The 13,431-nt window shown below is 37.3% G+C and overlaps 1 protein-coding gene across 1 annotated transcript in view; it reads left to right on the top strand.

Moving 5' to 3' along the window:
• LRRIQ1 (leucine rich repeats and IQ motif containing 1) overlaps positions 1-13,431 on the top strand; it is a 99,605-nt gene that overhangs the window by 51,811 nt on the left and 34,363 nt on the right. Inside the window, 4 exon segments of the mRNA XM_032221680.1 lie at positions 1,453-1,542; positions 3,446-3,561; positions 7,078-7,173; positions 8,706-8,791. Coding sequence (XP_032077571.1) covers positions 1,453-1,542; positions 3,446-3,561; positions 7,078-7,173; positions 8,706-8,791 — 388 coding nt within the window.

Genomic DNA, 13,431 nt, shown 5'->3' with positions numbered 1-13,431 from the left:
ATTTATTCTTTTCTGAAATTGCCAGGAGCCCTTTCCATACAGTGAATATCTATAGGAAATCCTGGGCAGATGGAAAAACTTAAGTTACTATACTATGCTGTTTCATCACCACCACTTTCAATAATTTTTTTAAGTCTTGCTGTACTTTGTCAAAGTGCCCTAAACATTCTGGTTTATGGGTTTCTGATTTGAGTGACTGATTTGGGAGGCTGTTGTAAATCCAGCATTGCTTGACTGGATGTGTTTGCTTCTATGCTTTGATAATAGTTGCTCAGCTTTTATGTTGTAAACAAACATTATTACAAACATATTTCTTGTCTCCAGTGCACCTTCTTTTGAGATTACAATTTCAAAGGTATAGCAAAGGTAAATACATGGAACTGTAACTCAGTATGTACTTTTTGGTTTTAACTGAAAATGGAGAAAAGAAGAAAGTATATGTACTTCAGGGAACACATTTGGATTTTTTAAAATGTAAATCTTCTCAAAAGTCAATCTTTATGATATTTCACAGCTGTAATTTTCAACTTATAAATTTTGAAAATAAATTTTATTTCAAAAAGTAACAGTTGCATCAGGAAAAAATACTAAAAGCTGGTTTTTTTGTAGCCATGGGGCCACAATGATTTGAGTTTCTGTTCAGAGGAAGGTAAGAAGGTGGGCTTCTATTTGCCTAGGAATCAGAGGTGGGTTCCTACCGGTTCGGACCAGTTCAGCCGAGTAGGTAGTAAATGCTGTCGAACTGGTTCTCTCGACGATGCCGTCATCTTGTTTTTTGCTTCTGCACATGCGCAGAAGCCAGTTTTTTAGTACTGTGCATGTGCATACATGCAGTGTGTCCCTGAGCAAACCAGCAGTAGCAGCACCCAGAACCCACCCCTGCTAGGAATGTCTGTTCAATATTAATTGAGACTGTGCATCTTGTTTTGTTTTGCTCTTTGTTTTAATATATGCCTTCCACAATTGCAATGTTCAAGTTTGGCAGCTGTGTATATTCTTGAGACAAACTAATTAATTAATTCTCCAGATAATACTTCCATAAGAATCCTGTACTTTCGCTTCTCCTGTATAATTCTGTGTAATTTCACAACATTCCGTTGTACAATTTTACAAAAAAAACACCTTTAATATGCAGGAGATAATTGTCTGAGTTAAATCCAGTCTGTGACGATGTCTGAAGCTAAACCTGAATGAAAAATAATTTAGAACCTAGATTTTCTCCATTAGTGTTACTATTAATCGACAGTAAGTTTTTAAGTATATCATTAATGCAATGCTAATCCTTATCACTTCATATTGTTTTGGCTGCGTGATGGGTGACAATTCTAATATATGATCCAGGGATACTGGAAAACTCATGCAACATAGATAAAATGCTACTTTATTAAAGTTATCAAAATGACTTTATATTGTCCTTGCACTATTAACTTCACTGCCTTTTTTTTTAACCAGGCTGTCATTGAGAAAGAATGGCCAACCTTGGATTCCAACTGCTTCCTTTCACAAACAGTGCTTTGCTCAGACCAGTTGCCCTCGCCAAAGGTAACATGTCACAGAAACTTTATTCATCTTTGGCCTTTGTTCATTCCTTTAGAAACGTGCTATACTTGGTATGATTAATACCACAATTTATTGACTGAAGAAACATAATTACTTTTAGAAGTCTGTAACTTCCTCCTCATCCCCAGATATAATTTTTCATGTAGCTTTTCTTTGATTTGCTTAATTTTTTCCCCTTTTATTTTGGATTTCTTTCAACACTTTACTTCACAGTAGCAAAACAAAAAATGATATGTCTCAGCTGCACATTTGGCAGTGGATTAAAAATGGCTAGTTGACAAAGTGCTTTAAAAAAAAGACTGAAGTATACATTATATAGTAACAGCTGAAGGTTTTCAGAACATCTAAAAATTGTTGAACTGTATTATTTGTTAGTTACTTGATAAACTGAAATGTAAACTTTCATTATATTTTCTAAAGTGTATCCTAACTATATATATAGTGTATTCCCTCCAGTAGTAAGAGAATGATAATAAGCTGCAGAGAGTAGTGCTTCATATCCATTATTTTTCCACTTATGAAAATAGTTAAGATTTGCATCCTTTTCTAAACCCATGCCCTTGGGTGAATTCATTGATTTTAAGTGGGACCCTTATCCCAGTAAATGTACCATAAACTGGAATGAAAAAAATACTGCAAATATGTTTAAACATTAAATTCATGATCTAGAAGCAGTGTAAACTGTGCAGCTTAAATCTGCTCACACCATAGGTATATTGGGAAAATTTAGTGCATTCCAGCTTATGGTAAAATGACTGGATCCTGTTAAAGTCTGTGGCTGTGATCCAACAAAAGAGACTATGGGTATAGGAGAATGTTCCACAATGCCGGATGTTTCTTTGAAGTTTTCAGTTGGGCTGCTTCTACTGCTACAGAGGCCATTGTTTCATTAAAAATTTAAAATGCATCCTGTCTTTGCAAGATGCAGCTGTTATAAAAACCTCAAGCCTCTGACTTCACAGGGGTCTCTCTACACATAACTTACTTTATGTCAGATCCTAAGAGACTAGTAAACATCCTAGGATGTAAAAACATCCTATTCTTATTCCATGCACTTTAATGTACTTATTTCCCTTATTTTCCATGTACATTGTGCAATGCCTTGCAAATCTTGCAAAAAGTTTATTCAACAGTGCTGCATATTCCTAAAAGCATAATTTATATGTGAAGAAATATTCCATATGAACCAAAAAATTATATAGCAGACAGAATTAATTATTAAACCCAGATAAAGAAACCCCACCACAGAAGAACAATGTGTTATGGAAATAAGTTACAGTGTGAGGTTACTTTGTAACCTGGAAGTTTCAGCTAATGAAAAAAATGTAACAACTGATATCTAAGTATTTTGACTATGTTACATAATTTGAGCTGGCTGGCTGTGCATTTCTGTACCAAATTAAAGATTCTAGTTTGCTGTTGAGAATCTTTTTTCTCTATGAGACTGCATATTTTGGAGGCCTCCTCTTAATTATATTTCCCATTAGACTTACTATCTATTCCACCAGTGTAAGCTCAATTTTGAGAAGCAGACCTTAGATAGGAATTGCCCCAAGGCAAGTGATTGCCCCCATTCACACAATGTCACAACTCTGTTTCAAGTGACTGATTCACTTACGTTTTGATTGACTTGAAATTGACTGTGTTGGCACGGTTTCATTCTTAGAAATAGTTGAAGCTTCATTTTTCCCCTCTATTGTGGGTTTTTTGATATTAGTATTTTCTTTAGTTGCAGCATTAATTTATTTGTAGACTATCTTAGCCTAAAGAAGCAGCTTATAAAAATTTCAATAAATGAAAGTGGTACATAAGTCAGCCCTTCTTTCATATTTCATGTTCAGACAAAAGTGAGATTATTGATTTTAAAAAAATCTCTCTTTACAAGTACAACAAATCAACAGAAAGTGAGGACAACGCATTTCATTTAAAATCACCTCCCCATAAAATGTGGCAGCTTAGGAAAATGACAACATTATCAGAAAACAGCGATATTAGCAACTGGTAAGTCAAATAAATTGCTTTATCTGTTGCTGTTTGTGGTTATTTGCATACTGACAACACCCAGGATGAGCACTGGATGAATAATTGAAAACATCTAGATGCTTTGCTATTCTAATTCCTGCAGATAATTAAATTTAAAGCACATGTGTTCATAACTAAATGGCATACACCAAATTCAGAATGTTAACTTTTCAAGCTAAGCAGTTTACTTTTAAAGCCATTCTTTACTCATTTAAAGAAAAGCATAGCAGTACTAAACTCTCAAATCCTAAAATTTTAACTCAATAAAAATTATATAGAGTTTAAAAGAAAAATATCTAAGATAAAGAAAGCTTTACTGGCTTCGGGGGGAGGAGCCTGCCGCCGTCGGGAGCTCAACGAAGCTCCTCTCAGGATTCTGGTCTGTATATCTTATAAGATCTATAGATATCTCCCCTTTCTGGCAGAAAGGGGCAGGGAGAAGGTCAGTCATTAGGATCTCTTTGTAATTCATAGCTTTTTTTTGCTGTGAATGGAGAAGAGGTTCAACATTAGCTGAGCTTTTACTCCAGCCAGTTCTCCGCAGCTGCCTTTTTTGCAGCCCTAGGCAGATTGCCCCCCCCCCCCCAGGACAAAGCTAAGCTATTTTAAAAATTAATCCGGGCGGGGACCATTCCTGAGGAATTTTTTTTATTACTATCTAAAATACCAGCTTCAACTTTGCAAAAGGCTCCCTTTTCTAGCTGCGTCACAAGATGGCGATCTTATAGCTTTTGTGTTTGATGTGACGTACTTAGTCAGCCCTACTCTTCTGAAGGCTTCTCCGTATTAACTGTTAAAAGATTAACTGAGGGGAGCAGAGACTTTGATTCTTGGCTAGCCTGATTGCTTGTCTTTTACTTTTATTCTGGAATGGCTCCCAAATCTAAGCAGAAGCGCTTCCTTAATAACATATCTCAAAAAACTGCTATGAAGCCGCTACCCTTGCCTCCTACGTCCTCCACTGGAGATTTGTTAACACAAGAATTTCTTCTCAAAACGCTTAATAATTTCAGACAGGAAATTAATCAACTGATATCGGATTTATATGATCAATTTGATGCTAAAATTGCTCAAGCAAAGGAGGATATGATCGGAGTAATGACAGTCATGACAGATTATATTGCTGAAACGGAGGATAAATTGGAACTTTTGGAAGAAACTAACTTTAATCTGACATCCAAAATTCAAACGTTACAACAGGAAATTGAAAATGCTCAAAAACAACTTGTCATGATAAATTATAATAAGACTGCCTTCGCAATAAGAGTTAGAGGACTGCGTGAAAACGAACAGGAGAATTTGAAACAGATCTTCTTTGAGGCTCTTAGCCGCTCGGTGGGAAGTCCGGGACTTAACTTTGATTGGCAGATTCAAAAAATTTACCGCCAGAATTCGTGGGTAGCAAAACAGCGACAGCTTCCGAGGGACATAATTATATACTTTACCACAAGGGAATCCAGAAATGTGATAATACAGAAGCTTTACAACAAGAGGTTGAGAATTGATGGACAGGACTTGATTGTTTTTAAAGAGATACCATCTCAAATATTAAGAGCAAGGAGAGATTACATTTTCTTAACTGAAGAACTCAGAAACTCTCAGATTCCATACAAATGGGAAGTCCCAGCTGGCATTACAGTTACATTTGGCAATCAAAAACACCGCATTAATTCTGTCTGTGAAGCCCGAGAATTTTATTACAAGACCCTGAAGGCGGGACTTCCTGATTCATCCGGACCTGGAGAGAGACAAGGAGAAGGAGAAGACAAGCAGCGAGACACGTGGCTACAAGGCGGAGGGTGTTGCTTTCCTCTTCCGGAAGGGCAGAAGAGTAAAGAATAAAGACTTAGCGATGTTCTTAAAACTTTATGATTTCTGCCTGGGATAAAATGGAAAAGTTGTATATCGATGATGAGACATGGAGACTGAAAGAAGCCTTGCTGATTGTGGACACATATTGTATATAAGATTTGTTTGAACTCTAACTCAAATTGCGCATGAATTATTTTCCTAGGCGAGGAGAGTGGAGATCGCGATCTTTTTGAGTTGTGGTCTGGGACGAACGGAGTTGGGAGGCGCGTGGGAGAGGGAAGGGTAGCGAAAGCTTAACTAGACTACTTGGGGCTAGAATGCAAGCTGATGTTTGTATCAGTTGCTATTTCAATATAAGGTTAAGAAAGATTAGTCAGAGAGTCTCCAGGAAGGTGGAGTAAATATGTGAGGAGCAATGGACGCGGTAAAATATATATGTGGATATGGATAAAGGCAGGGTGGAAGGTAAAAAAATTTACATGTGGATCTGGGTAAGGATAGAATGGGAGGTGTTGGAAATGAAAAATGAAAGAAGTACTTGAGTTTAATGGTTTTATAGAAAGGTTTGGATATTCGGATAAAAAAGAGATAAATTAAAGGTCTGAATAGATAGATAAAGCAATGAGACTTTTAGTTGGGGAATCCTAATTGATTAACTTACCTGGTTCTAACACAGTTTGAAACCCTGCAAGTAGTAAAATAACCGAAATTTGGAATGAGCTACATTGTTTAAGATTTACAGATGATGGGAAGCTGTGTTAATGTAGTGGGTTTATTGATCTTTCTTGTTTTTCTTTTTTTTTTCTGTGTGTGTTTTTTTCTTTTCTATTTTTTACTATTCCCTTTTTTTTGTTTTTCTTTTATTTTTTTAACTTTAAAGTTAGCTGGTTTTATTATACTCAAGTGCTTGTTAAGGAACTATGCCGGGTATGGGACCTGGGAAGCCGTAAGGGGGTTAGGGAGGGGGGATTATAGGGGGGAGGGGGGAGGGTGGAATTACAGTTTCAATTCTTAGAACAATAAGAATTCACTTGTATACTGTGGCTCTTTTTCTTTTTTTTTTCTTTTTCTCTTTTATTTTCTAAAAAAATAAACTGAATAGATTAATTGTAGGGATACACCAAAGTGAGGAGAAGAGGGAAAGAAGAGGGAGAAGTAAAGAGGGAGTGAGAGGGGAATGTAAGGAGGGTGAGATGGAGGGGGGGGGAGATGTCTGAGGGGGAAGGGAAGTAGAAGAGGGGAATGCTGGAGGGGAGAAATGAAAGTTGGAGGGGGAGAAGAAAGGGTGTATGGGGGATTGAAGTGTCATGTTGGGTTTTTTTTTTTTATGGTGGATTTTTTCCTTTTTTTGTTTTTTGTTACGCACAGTATATAAGTGATTGTATAAAATGAAAATGAAAATGAAATAAATAAAATGTTTTTAATCTTTAAAAAAAAAAAGAAAAAGAAAGCTTTACTATACCCTATATTTCTTTGTAAAAACATCTTGAGATATGTTTGAAGTACAAATATAAATATTTTATATAAATCTCTAACTTCTATTACTCTCCAGCATAAAGCTTTCCTGGAGCTTAGATTTTATTTCTTAACTTCAGAAAATAATGGGAATTTATAGCACAGCAAAAGCTGTAGAGATTTAAATCTTGTTGGATTAGCTTCTTAGCATGCTCTTGCTCTCCGTAGGTCAGGAAGAAGCACTGCCTCACAGCTTTCTGAGCCAAAGTCCTGCCAAAAGTTATCGTTACGATCTGAAAAGGAGGAAAAAATTTCAGAAGAATGGTATGTTTGGGTTATTATTTTCTTTTAAATTTATTTATTTTATTTATTTTATTTTTATAGCTGTTCATCTCAACAAAATGATTCTGGGTGGCATACATCATAAAACAAAAATAATTTTGAAACATTTAAAATAATTAAAATAGTACAAATAAATATACATGGCACCAAGTAAAATCGTTACCCTGAATATTAATACAGCCAGGAAATGGGATCCTTAAGACATTGGGGTCACAGTCACACAATGCAAAAGGCCAATGGGCTCAGGGTCATCCAGATACCTGAAGGGAGAGGGTCTAGGACAGTGATGGCGAACCTTTTCAGCACTGAGTACCCAACAGGAACGTGTATGCCAGAATGCTGGAAACCCGAAGACCAGCTGGCCAGTGCACATGCGTGCACTGGTCAGCTGTTCTTTAGATTTCTGATGCTTCAGCGTGCACGACGACCAACTGGCATGCCGGAAACCAGAAGAGCAACTGGCAAGAGTGGGCTTGCACACAGTGGGCGGGCATATAGAGAGGCTTCTGTGTGCCACCTCTGGCACATGTACCATAGGTTCACCATCACAGATCTAGGACCAGTCGCTGCAGCCAACTTGCCACAGCCAATTCACCACAGGCCAACTCACCTCAGTACAATTCAACACTGTATTAATAATTTAATTCAGTACTTTTATTATTGTTGACCATATTTTTGTCAAAATTATTGTAATTCTTATATTTTTGGATTGACTTTTTTATTTTATTATTGACCATGATTCCATCAAAATAAATTTAATTTTTATATTTGTTAAATTGACCTGTGGCAAGTTGTCTTCTAGCAAGTTTGGCTGCAGGGAGTTGGCTAAGGCAAGTTGTCCCATTCCAGAATATGCCAGAGGAGCGGAGCTATAGCAGAGAAGACGCATTTCCTGATTCCCACTAGCCAACATTCCTTGACTGACAGTGCCTATAGCATGCCCAACCTATATCATGACTAGTTTTTAATCATAAATGGTGGGGTGAAATTATACAGAATGTTTAGATGATAGTTTTGCATATGTTCACATTATGATATAAAATAATTCTGCTATTCTACTCAGCAATATTGTATATGTCATTAATGATGGCCAGAATATTAGGTATTCTTTCATCAGCATTCTTAATGGTAAACATATTGTTAGGACAGATGTGTATAGTTCTGATCTGTATGATTATAAAATATGTTTTGAATACGCATAAAATCAAAATTATGTTCTATAGTTTGCACTGTAATATATGCAGCAAAATCATGTATTTTGTTTTAGAATTGGATGGGAGAAATATATGGAACCCAAAAAGTCACATGAACTTTTTTCTGCATATTTAACATTTTCTCTGCATGTTTCTTGGCCTTACGACTCCTCGAAAAGACACTCCTGAAGATCAAAAGACCTCCCAGAGCAAATTCAGTATTGCAAAAGGGCTGCTGCTAGCATCCAGAGGTTACTAGCCTGCATGCTTATTAAACAAACACCTATGTTTGCATGTGGAGAATAACTGTTTCTTCTCTAGGGGTTTTAAAGACATTTCTACTGCACAGCTGATGCTAAAAAGAGCACATAAGATGAAAGCAAAAAAATATAATGCTAAAAAAGTTGGTGAGTACCCTTTAAATTTAATTATTTAAATTATGCTTATTACTTTTTCTAAAAATCATATTTAAAATCAGCCTTTAGTATGATGGCATATACTAAGATTTTTAATAATAAAGAAAGCTCAATTGATTTTAAATAAACTTTATATAACTAAACCTTAGTATTGCAGCTAGTTGCAATAGAAAGTTCAGTTCACAAAACTGAACAGAAAGAACAGCATAGATGATGACCTCATACTAATCTTTTCCCCCCTCGATTTAGTGATAGTCAGTAGGATTATTTGTTGACTTTGAATATATAATTCTGTAGGCAATAATTAATTCTCAGTAGAATGTGCTCTAGAGACTCTTAAGTAATCCAAATGTATACTTTTAATCTACCCAGAATTATGGAGCTGAATGTTCTTCATCGCTATCTGAATTTGTAGAGGTGGTTACAGCCCTACTGAAGTTATCTATTTTCAAATCATTTTTACCATTTTTGTACTCAAAATAGTACATTTATGTTTTACTATTTTTAGAAATGCCAATTAATAAATATTGGTTGATGGTAAAGTATTTAAGGATTGTCATCAAATATCCTTAAATATTTACAATACAAATCAGCCATGATGTAATAACCCAAAATAGGACATGGAAGAATCACTATATTTATGGAGGTCTGGAGTTAAGTTGGAATTTATATGATGTGATTGGTTGATTTTTTATTTATTTAATGGTGTTATAAGGAACAGTGATCAGACACCAAATATGTTTAAAGATCTTATATTTCTGTCACCTGAAAGTGGTCCTGATAACAGTGCTGGTCAGCTTCAAGAGAAGCAAATTACAAATGGGAGCCAAAATGGAGGTTAATGGAGTTTGATCTTATGGCTAACAACAATGGGATCTTGAGGTGGCTCTTCTAGTGGCTTCATTTAGCCCTGCTGATTCTTGAGTCCCTTCTCAGAGTTGGATGTATATCTAGACCTCCCATGTGAGTGCTGAAGGTTTAGTACTTACATAACTAGCTGGGCTTTTCCAAGGATCTAATGGTCAGTTCAGAAGAAGCCTTGGTGCCTGGCTGGAAGGGCTTTGGATTAGATGGTTCCTATAGGTTCTCTCTGTGGGTTGATCCTGGAGTGCTTCTTGGTTTTCTGAGCAACTTCAGAAAATGAAATGCCAGAAAAGACTCCTAGAGTGCAAATAGAGAAGAATTAGATATGACTCCAACACAATAACATATCAGACTAGATGTTACATAGGTATTTTCCCACTCTTATTATATCCCACAGACAGTCATTTGGTCCAGTTTCTAAAGGTTGTTGAGAAGTTGGATGGATTGCAGTTTCAGTGTGCTTCAGAAGAAACTTGAATATCTAGACCATGGGTGTCAAACTCACAGCAACAAATTGCCATCACATGACATTTCATGATATTTTTCCCATTTGTTGAGCTGGGTGGGTGTGGCCTGCGTGTGATGCATCCAGCCCACAGGCCGCCAATTTGACATCCCTGATATAAAGCCTTCCCAGTCAGGCTTCAGACCAGTATATACTGTAGTATTGAGACAACATTTGTTCCATTTGTTAATGATGTCTAGTGTAGAAGAATGAGAATAGTGCAACCTCCTGGTTCTCCACGATCTCCCATTAGTTTTCAATACCGTTGACCATAGTAGCCTTCTGCATCACTTATGGGGATTGGGAAAGTGGGTTTATAGTGTTGCAGTAACTCTCTGTTCTTTGCAATCAAGCCCAATTGGTGTTGGTAGCAGAGAACAGGTAGAGTTCAAGGGGTTTAATTTGTAGAATGCCTAGGGCTCAATACTCTTGCCTCGCCTGTTTGACACCTTCATGACACCTACATTGTTAAGGTCATCTGTTCATTTGACATTGGGTACCATCAGTACATTGATAATATCCAATTGTACCCACAGACCCAGGCTAACTGAGTGATTGTGTCAAGGTCTCCTTCCAATGTCTGGAGGCTTTGGGGAGGCCTAGATGGGAAGAATAGACTCAAGAAGACCCCTGACAAATCCTGTGATCATTTGGATCTCCCAGGACCAGTGATATTCCTGAACAAACCTATGCTTCTTCCTTCAGAACTAGTGTACAATTTGGCAGAGCTCCTGTTCAATTGGAAAGTGATTACTATAAACAGGCTTTTGTATAAATATATGTTGTTTACCAGTTGGGTCTTTATCTAGCCTGACAAGTCCTTTGGCCAGTCCTTTGATCAGCTTGTGTGTAGATTATTGAAATGTGTTTTATATGGGGGCTGCTTCTGAAAACCTTTCAAAAGCTGCAGCTGGTCCAGAATAGAGACGTATGGGCAGTTACCGGCATGCTCATGTAACATCTATACTTTCTGAGCTTTGCAGATTTCCAGGTATTGGTTGTTATCTTTAATATCCTTTATGGTGCATGGTAGCAGAAGGACTGTCTGTTTCATAGTTCTCCCTGTTTTGTACAAGCAGGCAGAGATGGCCTGCTCCAAATCCCATACATTAAACATTATTAAACATTAGGACTCAATACAATACAATACAATAGCAGAGTTGGAAGGGACCTTGGAGGTCTTCTAGTCCAACCCCCTGCCTAGCCAGGAAACCCTCTATCATTTCAGACAAATGGCTATCCAACATCTTCTTAAAGTCCTCCAGTGTTGGGGCATTCACAACTTCTGGAGGCAAGCTGTTCCACTGATTAATTGTTCTAACTGTCAGGAAATTTCTCCTCAGTTCTTAGTTGCTTCTATCCTTGATTAGTTTCCACCCATTGCTTCTTGTTCTACCCTCAGGTGCCTTGGAGAATAATTTGACTCGCTCCTCTTTGTGGCAGCCCCTGAGATATTGGAACACTGCTATCATGTTTCCTCTAGTCCTTCTTTCTATTAAACTAGACATACCCAGTTCCTGCAACCGTTCTTCATATGTTTTAGTCTCCAGTCCCCTAATCATCTTTGTTGCTCTTCTCTGCACTCTTTCTAGAGTCTCCACATCTTTTCTATATCGTGGTGACCAAAACTGAATGCAGTATTCCAAGTGTGGCCTTACCAAGGCATTATAAAGTGGTATTAACACTTCACATGATCTTGATTCTATCCCCCTGTTTATTCAGCCTAGAACTGTGTTGGCTTTTTTGGCAGCTGCCGCACACTGCTGTCTCATATTTAAATGGTTGTTCACTAGGACTCCAAGATCCCTTTCACAGTTACTACTGTTGAGCAAGGTACTACCTATACAGTACCTGTGCATTTTGTTTTTGTTGCCTAAATGTAGAACCTTACTCTTTTCACCATTGAATTTCATTTTATTAGATAGTGCCCAATGTTCAAGTTTGTCAAGATCCTTCTGTATCTTTAGCCTATCTTCTGGTGTGTGGGCTATTCCTGCCAGTTTGATGTCATCTGCAAATTTGATGAGTTCCCCATTTATTCCCTCATCCTAATCATTGATGAAGATGTTGAAGAGTACTGGGCCCAAAACAGAGCCTTGGGGTACTCCACTGCATACTTCCCTCCATGAAGATGCAGTTCCATTGAGGACTACACATTGAGTGTGGTTGGTCAGCCATTACAAATCCATCTGGTGGTGATACTGTCTAACCCACATTCTTTTACTTTATCTAGTAGTAGGTTATGGTCTACCTTATTAAATGCCTTACTGAAGTCCAAGTAAACTATATCAACGTCATTCCTTTGGTCCACTAATTTTGTCATATTATCAAAGAATGCAATAAGATTAGTCTGGCATGATCTGTTTTTGACAAATCCATGTTGGCTTTTGGCTATTACTTTGTTTGCTTCTAGGTGTTCGCTAATTAGTTACTTGATTATCTTTTCCAGAATCTTTCCTGGTATTGAGGTCATGCTGATAGTTCTGTAGTTTCCTGGATCTGTTTTTTCCCCCTCCTTTTTTGAAGATGGGAACCATATCAGCTCTTTTCCAGTCTTCTGGTAGTTCCTCGGTGCTCCAGGATCTCTGAAAGATATAGTTCAGTGATTCTGAGATCTCGTCTGCCAGTTCCTTCAGAACCCTGAGGTGTAATCCATCCGGTCCTGGTGATTTGAACTCGTCTAGGGTAGACAGGTGCTCACTTACCATTTTCTTCCCTATTTCAACTTGTGTTCCTAATCTGATTTTTGTGGTGCTGTTTTTGACAGGTTGGACTGTTTTATCCCTTTGTGTAAAGATAGATGCAAAACATGAGTTAAATAGTTCTGCTTTCTCCCTGTTGCTTGTCACCTTCCTGCCACTTTCTCCCAGCAATGGACCAATTGTTTCCTTAACTTTTTTCTTGTTTTTAACATGTTGGAAGAAGCTTTTTTTGTTATTTTTTACTTTTGTGGCAAGCCTTTCCTCATTGTGAGCCTTAGCTTTCCTCACTTCATCTTTACATGCTCGGGCTATTTGCTGATATTCTGCCTTATTTATGTCCCCCCCCCCTTTCCACTTTTTATACTTATCTTTTTTGTCTTTCAATTTAAGAAAGCTTGTCTTTTCTGTTTCAGTGTGTATGTGTGTTTATATGTATCTATGTATGCATGTATGTATGATTTTTGGACAACTGGACTTATCATCGTTAACAATATTCCTAGAAATTCATTTGGCCTCCCAGTGTGTCCTTCTTTAAAAGAGCCCTTAAAACCTGGCTTTCA

This window comes from Thamnophis elegans, chromosome 7, assembly GCF_009769535.1.
Source record: "Thamnophis elegans isolate rThaEle1 chromosome 7, rThaEle1.pri, whole genome shotgun sequence".
NCBI classification, from domain to species: domain Eukaryota; kingdom Metazoa; phylum Chordata; class Lepidosauria; order Squamata; family Colubridae; genus Thamnophis; species Thamnophis elegans.
Note: the sequence above shows the minus strand (reverse complement) of the source record. Positions and strands in the feature narration are given on the sequence as shown.